Here is a 10,624-nt window from a genome sequence, read left to right as displayed (position 1 = left end):
ACCAGATGGGTAGAGCTTTTATCAGGTGTATCAGTCTAGGAGTCCATTCACCCTTCTTGTATGCATTCAGTTCATGTGTCCAGGCAGCTGATTATCAAGTGTGTGGTACAGGCTCTGTCCTACAGTCTTAAAGGGTCAGGGGTGGTTAGTGTATTTACCAGTATCTGATTGCAGCAGGGGTCACATTCTGAACAAGGCCTAGGGCTGACAACCATCCCCTGAGGGTCTGTGAGGAAAGTGCATCCCTGTTCCCTAAAGCACATATGTAGGTGGGTTCTGCAGAAGGACCATGGGCACCCAGTGCTTTGGTTGTAAGAACTGGGAGATACCAATTATTTTTGGACCTCTGTCATGGGTGGCTGGATTCCCTGGGTAGAGCCACCAGTCCTTAAGGCCCTGATGTGGGTGGGTGAGGATGCTGTTTAATAGGCAAAGTGGTGTCAAACATCAAACGCCCACCTCTCCACCACACAGCTGAAACAGTTGCAATCTGCCAACAAGGGCCTGTTCTCCTGAAATAGCCCCACACAAGTCCATGCAGGGTGAAAAATGTGTTAGAAGTCCACGGATCATTTATGCCTGGACAGGAGCTGCTTCTATCCTGAGCTCCCCAGGTTAGTGGAGCTGGCAGATTATCTTTTTTCCCAGTTGAGAATTTATCCCTTTTCCAAGGCTGAGAGAATGGCTCAGGTCACTCAGCAGGCACTATCTCGTCCCAGGGAAATCAACAGCCACTGAAGGCGGCTTGGGGCCTGGGGGCATGGAAAAATATATGCAAGTACTTAGCTTTTGCTGAGAACACCATTATTCTCTGGTTCCAGAGGTGTGAGTAGGCTGTGAGGCTAGCTGTTTCTTCCTGAGGAAACTGCTCCTGGAACGCTACCACCAGCCTGGTGCTGTCACTCCTGGGAATGGTGTCTGCAGGTTCCCAGTGATTCAAGTCTGGCAACTCCTCTCCGCTTCCAAACTGTCTCTCCCTCCCCCTGCTACTCAGTCCATTTTCTAACTTTGCCTTTGACGTTCAGGGCTCCTAGCTTGTCAAAAATATAATTGTTTCACTTGTTTCTTCAGGTCTTTGTTGTCAGAGGATCACCGGGAGGTTCTCACTACTCCACCTTCTTGGCCCCCAACTCATGGACAGTTGTCTTTATAAAGTTGTATTACAAAGAATGGGTCCATATTCAATAAAAATAAAGACCTCATTAGAAATACCATAAACATATACTTCCCAAAGAAGGGAAAATAAATGGAATCTAGTGTATGAAGGAGCTCTAAACCTCATAATAAATAGTATTATGTAATAACAATTTATTCCCTCTAAATTCCTATAATAAATGAAAATGTGTTGGTGATGACATGAAGCAACACGGACTTCTAATGGGGGTTTAAACTAGCTCATTGACTTCGGAAAACTCTTTGAAAGTACGCGGAGAATAGGCTCAATATTATAGCCAACAACGCCATCCCAGTATAAAACTCTAGCTCATTTGCATCAGGAACATGTATAAAAATACTTAGTTTTATTCACAATAGCAAAACATTAGTTACCAAAAGTTTCATTTACATCAGAGAGGGAACTATTTTTTTTTTATATCATCCTGCATAATGTCCCAATGCATCTGTTAATTTTGTCATACTGTGATGGCTGAAATGAACTGGTATTGGCCATTTTAATCAATCGTATGGTCTACCATGTCAGGAATGACAAATTGAAGAGGAATGGCATTGCATTCATCATCAAAAAGAACATTTCAAGATCTATGTTGAGGTACAATTCTGGTAGTGATAGGATAATATCCATATGTCTACTAGGAATTCCAGTTAATATGACTATTATTAATTTTACCCATCAACCTCTAAGGCCAAACTTGGAGAAACTGAAGATTTTTAGCAATTTCTGCAGTCTGAAATTGATCAAAGATGCAATCAAGATGCATTGATAATTACTGTTAATGGACTGTGAAAATTGGAAACAAAAAAGAGGGATCCGTAGTTGGAAAATATCATCTTTGTGATAGAAATGATGCCAGAGATGGCGTGATAGATTTTTGCAAGACCAATAACTTCTCCATTGCAAATACCTTTTTTCAACAACATAAATGGTGACTATTCACATGGACCTCGTCTGATGGAATACACAGGAATCAAATCGACTACGTCTGTAGAAAGACACTATGGAAAAGCTCAATATCATCAGTCAGGCCAATGTCAGGGGACTAAGAGTAGAATAGATCATTAATTACTCATATACAAGTTCAAGTTGAAGAAAATTAGAACAGGTCAGTGAGAGACAAATTATGACCTTGAGTATATGTCACCTGAAATTAGACACCATCTCAAGAATAGATTTAATCCATTGAACACTAATGACTGAAGACCAGATGAGTTGTGGAATGACATCAAGAACATCATACATGAAGAAAGCAAGAGGTCATTAAAAAGACAGGAAAGAAAGAAAAGACCAAAGTGGATATCAGAAGACACTCTGAACTTGCTCTCGAGTGTAGAACAGCTAAAGTGAATGGAAGAAATGATGAAGTAAAAGAGCTGAACAGAAGATTTCAAAGGGTGGCTTGAGAAGACAAAGTAAAGCATTATAAGGAAAAATGCAAAGACCTGGAGTTAGAAAACCAAAAGGGAAGAATACACTCTACATTTCTCAAGCTGAAAGAAGTGAAGAAAAAATCCAAGTCTTGACTTGCAATATTGAAGAATTCTATGGGTAAAGTAGAAGCAACGATGGGAGACTATGTTTCACATACTTTGGACATGTTATCAGGACAGATCAGTCCCTGGAGAAGGACATCATGCTTTGTAAAGTAGAGGGTCAGTGAAAAAGACAAGATCCTCAACGAGATGGTTTTGAAATAGTGGCTGCAACAATGCACTCAAGCATAACAACAATTGTGAGGAAGGTGCAGAACTGGACAGTGTTTTGTTCCGTTGTACATAGGGTAGCCGAGAGTCAGAACTGACTTGACAGCACCTAAAAACAACAACGATGGGGAAAATATTAAATGATGCAGGAAGGGTCTAAAGAAGATGGAATACACAGAGTCACTGTAACAACAACAACAAAAAAAATCGACATTCAAACATTTCAGGAGGAAGCACATGATCAAGGACCAATGGTGCTGAAGGAAGAAGTCCAAGCTGCACTGAGGACATTGGTGAAAAACCAGGTTCCAGAAATTGATGGAATACCAATTAATGTTTCAACAAAGGGGTATAGTGCAAGAGGTGCTCACTTGTCTAAGCCAAGAAATTTGGAAGACGGCTACCTTACCAATGGACTGGAAAAGATGCATGTTTGTGCCCTTTCCCAACAAGGATGATCCAACAGAATGTGGACATTATCAAACAATATCATTAATATAACACACAAGGAAAATTTTGCTGAAGTGCATTCAAATGCAGTTAGAGCAGTACATGGACAGGGTACTGCCAGAAATTCAAGCCAGATTCACAAGAGGATGTGGAACCAGGGATATCATTGCTGATGTCAGTTCAATCCTGGCCGAAAGCAGAGAATACCAGATAGATGTTTACCTGTGTTTTATTGACTATGTTAAGGCATTTGTCTATGTGGATCATAACAAATTATGGATGACACTGCAGAGAATGAGAATTCTGGAACACTTAATTGTGCTCATGAGGAATCTGTACATGGATCAAGAGGCAGTCATTCAAACAGAACAAGGGAATACCGCATGGTTTAAAGTCAGGAAAGGTGTGTGTCAGGGTATCATTCCATCACACCTATTCAATCTGTATGCTGAGCAAATAATCCCAGAAGCGGGGCTATATGAAGAAGAAGGGGGCATCAGGATCAGAGGAAGACTCATTAACAACCTATGTTATGCAGATAGCACAATCTTGCTTGCTGAAGGTGAAGAGGACTTGAAGCACTTACTGATGAAGGTTGAAGACTACAGCCTTCAGTATGGATTACACCTCAACATAAAGAAAACAAAAATCCTCAAGAATGGACCAGTAAACAACATTATGATAAATGCAGAAAAGATTGAGGTTCTCAATGGTTTCATTTTACTTGGATCCATAATTAACAGCCATGGAAGCAGCAGTCGAGAAATCAGAAGATGCATTGCATTGGGCAAATCGACTGCCAGAGACATCCTTAAAGTGTTAAAAAACAAAGATGTCGCCTCGAGGACTAAGGTGCACCTGGCTCAAGCCATGGTGTTTTCAACTGCCTCATATGCATACGAAAGCTGGACAACGAATATGGAAGACTGAAGAATTGACAGTTTTGAATTGTGGTGTTGGAGAAGAGTATTGAATATACCACGGACTGCCAAAAGAACAACAACAAAAAAAAATCTGTCTTGGAAGAAGCACAACCAGAGTGCTTCTTAGAAGCAAGGATGGTGAGGCTTTCTCTCACATTCTTTGGATATTTTATCAGAAGAGACTGAACCCTGGAGAAGGGCATCATGCTTGATCAAGTAGAGGGCCAGTGAAAAAAGGAAGACCCTCAATGAGATGGATTGACACAGTGGCTGCAACCATGGGCTCAAGCCTAGCAACAAATGTGAGGATGGCGCAGGGCCGGGCAGTGTTTCGTTCTGTTGTACATAGGGTTGCCATGAGTCAGAACCGCCTCGACAGAACCTAAGAACAATGGGGAACAACAGTGATAAAAATATACTATTGAATACTTTGAAAATGCCAGATTATAAGGTGAAAATGACCAACTTCGAAATTCCATAGGATCCAACCTAATAGAAAAACATCAAAGAAAAGGTTAATACAGAATTCAGGATAGTAGTTATCACTAGACACAGGAAGGGTGATGTGATTAGCTGTTCTAATGGTATCTACGTGATGGTAATGCTTTCTTTCTTAACCCAGTGATGAGCATATGTGTTTTTACTAGATTACTACACTGTAAGAACTACAGATACATTTTATATACTACATTATACATGTTTTTTTTTATTAAAATAAACAACAAAACTTACACCATCTCAATAATTTCTGTATGTACAGTTCAGTGACATTGATTACATCTTTCAAGTTGTGCAACCATTCTCCGTATCCTTTTCCAGTTTATTCCACCACCTTTAACATAAACTTAACAGGCCCCTAAGCAAAACTTTCCCCTTCCCCTCCATGTCTGGTATCAACTAATAATTCTTCCTTTTCTGTATTTTTGCTTATTTCATATACATGAGATCATACAATATTTGTCTTTTTACAACTCACTTATTCCGCTCAACATGATGTTTTCAAGATTCACCCATGTAATGGCATGCGTCAAATCTTCATTTCTCTTTATGGCTGAGTCATAATCCATTTTATGGGTATACCACATTTTGTTATCCATTTGTCTGTTGATGGAGGTTTTGTTTTTTTCCACCTTTTGGCTATTGTGAAAAGTGCTGAAATGAACCTTGGTGTACAGTTTATATAGATATTATACAAAGTAAAGTTGAGGAAAGTCCTTTTATATTGTATATTATAAATACATTCTTCCATGTTCTTCTAATATTAGCACCTCCCTTCTCAGACCTCAGAGTTCATAAGAATTTCCAGAAGTGTTTATTTCATCATCTCATCCTTCAGGCATCTCCCCAGAAATTCAAAGTCAGTATTCTTTGGATAACGTCCATGACCCTGCAGTATGAACAAGGGTCTCAGGTGATGCATGCCTGAAGGTGCTCTGTGGATGTCAACGGGGGGAGGTCTACACTAGAAGATACCTTGAGTCAGGGTAGGGATTAGTCCTCCAGCTTGCTAAAAACAATCTCCCTCCTTCACCCCAGTGATGACCAGAATAGAAGGCTCTCAAGGGCTTCTTGATTCTCCTGCGAGACCTTCATTATTCTCCTCCCACACCCTTAGAGATGATTCTCACTGATGGCCCCCCTTTGTGTGTGTGTGTGTTTGTGGAAAATGTGGTCCCCCTAGCCCTACCAATTTCTCTTTTCTCCCACCATATTTACAACTCCTTTTCAAAGTAAAGTTCTTCTTCATAGAAAAACTGTTTTCTTCCCAAAGAAACATTAAAAGGTTTTCTTGAGAGACCTAAGACTACAGCCAACCCTCTAAGACATCAGCGATTTGTTATTATTCAACTATGTTTCTGTGTGTGGCTTCCACATGAGTAAGAAACACAGCAAGATGTGGTGACTAAGTAGAAAAGAAAAAACTCAGATGTATTCTTATCAATAAATCAGCGAGAAGGAATCAAAGCAAAAAAGTACAAGAGAAAGGTTATCAAGCTTTAAGTACAAGAGAAAGGTTATCAAACTTTGCAATGCCTACCCTACTCACTTGATTATGTTACTCAGATTTTGTTGTTGTTTCTGTTAGGTACCTTCGAGTTGGTTCTGACTCATAGCAACCCTCTGTTCAACAGAACAAAACACTGCCCAGTCCTGAGCCATCCTCAAGATCATTGCTATGCTTGAGGCCATTGTTGCAGCCACTGTGCCAATCCATCTCATTAAGGGTCTTCCTCCCTCTCACTGGCCCTCTACTTTACCAACCGTGATGTCCTTGCCAATAACAGGTACAAAGTATGTGAGATGAAGTCTCACCACCCTCAATTCTAAGGAACATTCTGGCTGTGCTTCTTCCAAGACAGATTTGTTCCTTCTTTTGGCAGTCCATAGTATATTCAACATTCCTCGCCAACACCATAACTCAAAGGCATTAATTCTTCAGTCTTCCTTATTCAGTGTTCAGCTTTTGCATGCATATGAGGTGATTGAAAACACTATGGCTTGGGTCAGGTGCACCTTAGTCCTTAAAGTGATATCTTTGCTTTTTAACACTTTAAAGAGGTCCTTTGCAGCACATTTGCCCAATGCAAAGTGTCTTTTCATTTCTTGACTGCCTCTTCCATGGGTGTTCATTGTGGATTCAAGTAAAATGAAATCCTTGACAACCTCAAACTTTTCTCCGTTTGTCATGATGTTGTTTATTGTTACCTTTGTGAGGATTTTTGTTTTCTTTTTGTTGAGATGTAATCCATGCTGAAGCCTGTAGCCTTTGATCTTCCTCAGTGCTTCAAGTCCTTTTCATTTTAAAAAAACAAGGTTGTGTCACCCCTGCATATCGCAGTCTCTTAAAGAGACTTCCTCCAATCCTGATGCCCAGTTCTTTATATAGTCCAACTTCTTGGACTATTTGCTCAGCGTACAGATCGAATAAGTATAATGAAAAGATATAACCCTCATGCCCACCTTTCGTGACTTTAAAGCTTGAAGTATCCCCTTGTTATGTTTGAATTACTTCCTCTTGATACATGTACAGTTTCCTCATCACCACAATTAAGTGTCCTGAAATTCCAGTTCTTCACAATGTTTTCAATAATGTGTGATGATCCACACAATAGAACGCCTTTGCCTAGTCCATAAAACACAGGTAAACCTCCTTAGGATATTCTCTGCTTTCAGCCAGGATCCATTTGACATCAGCAATGACATCCCCAGCTCTATGTCCTCTTCCGCATCCAGCCTGAATTTCTGGCAGTTCCCTGTCAATATACTGGTGTAGCTGCTTTGGAATGATCTTCAGCAAAATTTTACTTATGTGTGATATTAATGACATTGTTCGATAATTTCCGCATTCTGTGGGATCACCTTTCTTGGGAATAGGCATAAATATGGATCTCTTTCAGGCAGTTGGCCAGGTAGCTGTCCTCCAAATTTCTCGGTGTAGACGAGTGAGCACTTTCACCACTGCATCCATGTGTTGAAACATCTCAGCTGGTATTCCGTCAGTTCCTGGAGCCTTGTTTTTCACCAGTGTCTTCAGTGCTGCTTGAACTCTCCCTTCAGTATCATCGATTCTTATTAAGAAACTGTGGTTATTCAGATTAGAGGAATAAAAGCTGCTGAGAATTATTACAATGAGGGTAAACAAATACAACCACTGGAGCAAGTGGCAAAAATATGTGAGAGCCAAATGATTAGAATACTTATGAATATAGACAAGACATGGACTACAATGACCATTTAAAGTTTTATTGAACATTTACCACTGTGCCAGGTATTTTTGGTAGGTACTCCTCTTGGTCATAGTGGTTAACACCCCAGCAGGAATTATACTTCAAATCGTCAGTCTAAGGTTCTCATGGTAATCTTCCCCCCACCCCCACACCAGGAATTAGGTTAAAAAGGGGCCTGTGATTCTACTCTCAGTACTGAGACGGGAAGGAACGTCACTTGATGATACTGATGCTGCTTCGAACAAATATGGCTTACCAGTGATTATGTCTCAGTGATTACTAAATTGGGACATGAAAAAAGAGCTCTCTTGCCTCACAGGCAGGCTAAGTCTGGATTTCCAATCGTATTTCTCTATTCATAGAATCAGGCTGAATCGAGTGTCTAGCTATGACCACAACTCTGTTTACATAATTTCCCTGCCCTATCCACGTTCTCCTGTTTTCATTCTTTCCTAGACCACTGCCCCCAAAATCATGTAATAAGAACACCTGCCTCAGGCTCTGCTTTTATGGCACCTGACAAAAAAAACTGAGCTTAGAGAGTTTACCAAACAGCACAGAGCTACATAAAGAGAAAAACCAAGTTTCAACTCCAAGTTGAAATGTGTTGTTGTTGTTAGGTGCCATCAAGTCAGTTATGCACAATAAATAAAATACTGCCTGGTCCTGCACCATCATCACAATTATTGCTATGTTTGAGCCCACTCTTGTAGCCACTGTGTAAATCCATCTCATTGAAGGTGTTCCTCTTTTTCACAGACCCTATTGGAAACCCTGGTGGCATAGAAGGTAAGTGCTATGGCTGCACTTCTTCCAAACAGATTTGTTCATTTTCTGGCAGTCCATGGCGTATTCAATATTCTTCACCATCACCACAATTCAAAGGCATCAATTCTTTTTCACTTTTCCTTATTTATTGTCCAGCTCTGCCATGCATATGAGGTGATTGAAAATACTCTAGCTTGGATGAGGTATACCTTAGTCCTCAAAGTGACATCTTTGCTTTTTAACACTTTAAAGAAGTCTTTTATAGCCGATTTCCCCAATGCAATATGTCATTTGGTTTCATGACCGCTGCTTCCATAGGCATTGATTGTCGATCCAAGTAAAATGAAATTATTGACAACTTCAGTATTTTCTCACTCATCATGAATAAGTTGAAATGTACATACCCATTATATTATCTAATCATTTTAGAAGAACTTGCTCATGAAACAGTAAGGCATCCTTGATCGGCAGCATTCCTTCCACTTTGACCCATCCTAGAGTCCCAAGCCCAAAAACAGCTGACACAATCACTAAAATGATAGTATTCTACTGATGAATGTCCTCAAGGGTCCCCTTATGTCTCTGTTCCTCAGGCTGTAGATAAAGGGATTCATCATTTGAGGGACCACACTGTACATCACTGAAGCTACTGCTATCTTCCTGGGAGAATGTGTAAATGCAGAACTGATGTACACACCAAAGACTGTTCCATAGAATAAGGACACAACTGAAAGGTGAGACCCGCAGGTGGAAAAAGCTTTATATTTTGCACCCACTGATGGCATTCTTAAAACAGAGGAGAAAATCTGAGTGTAAGAGAAAATGATTCCAGAGAGAGGAACACCACCTCATACAGTAGCCACAAAATACACTAGGATGTAATTGATGTGGGTATCAGAACAGGCGAGCTTGAGAATCTGAGCAAGTTCACAGAAGAAATGAGGGATTTCCAGGTCTATGCAGAAGGACAAATGCAGCACCAACAGACTGTGAAGTAGGGCATTCACAATGCTAGTTAGTAAGGAGAGTAGGGAGAGCAAGCCACAGCAGTGGAGGTTCATGATGATGGTGTACCTCAGTGGGTGGCAGATGGCGACATAGCGGTCATAGGCCATTACTGCAAGGAGACAATTTTCCAAACCAGTAAATATCATTACAAAACAGACCTGGGTCAGGCAGCCTGCATAAGTGATGATTTGATTCTGTGCTTGGATGTTCACCAGCATGTTTGGGATTGTGGTTGTGCTGAAACAGATATCAACGAAGGAGAGATTGGAAAGAAAGAAGTACATGGGGTTGTGGAGGTGGGAGTCAGAGATGACAACCAGGACAATAAGTAGGTTTCCCAGGAGGGTGGCCAGGTACATAGATAGAAACAAACTAAATAAGACAGGCTGCAGTTCTGGATCCTCTGTAAGTCCCAGAAGAAGAAATTCTGAAACATCTGTTTGGTTTCTAGGTTCCATATTGTTGGTGAATCTGATGGAAAAGATGGGATGACAGATAATCAAATGTGTGGCTCCTGGATGCCCAGCAAGAGCATCACCTGGGATCTTTTTAGAAATATAAGTTTTTGAAACTCACTCTGGACTTACTGATGATAAACTCTGGGATGAAGTTCAGCTGTTTGTGTTTCAACAAGACTTCCATGCATTTTGATGTATGCTAAAGTTTGAAAACCACCCCTGGTACAGTGTTCAGCATACAGGGCCTCACAATGACATGTCCTGTTGTGATTGTGTGTGTGTGTGTGTCATGGATTAAATCATATTCCCCCAAAAATGTGTGTATCAATTTGGCTGGGCCATAATTTCCAGTACTGTGTGATTTCCCTATATATTGTAAATCCTGCCTCTATGATGGTAATGAAGGTGGGTG

At 40.6% G+C, this 10,624-nt stretch overlaps 1 protein-coding gene across 1 annotated transcript; it reads right to left on the bottom strand.

Moving 5' to 3' along the window:
- Window positions 1–9,276: 9,276 nt before the first annotated feature.
- Window positions 9,277–10,266, bottom strand: LOC126074058 (olfactory receptor 7G2-like). Its single transcript, XM_049881396.1, is given in 1 exon segment — window positions 9,277–10,266. A coding segment is annotated over 1 exon segment (936 nt). The 5' UTR covers window positions 10,213–10,266.
- Between the last annotated feature and the right edge of the window lie 358 nt (window positions 10,267–10,624).

Source organism: Elephas maximus, chromosome 3 (genome assembly GCF_024166365.1).
Source record: "Elephas maximus indicus isolate mEleMax1 chromosome 3, mEleMax1 primary haplotype, whole genome shotgun sequence".
NCBI lineage: Eukaryota > Metazoa > Chordata > Mammalia > Proboscidea > Elephantidae > Elephas > Elephas maximus.
This window is presented reverse-complemented; position numbering and strand designations above follow the sequence as displayed.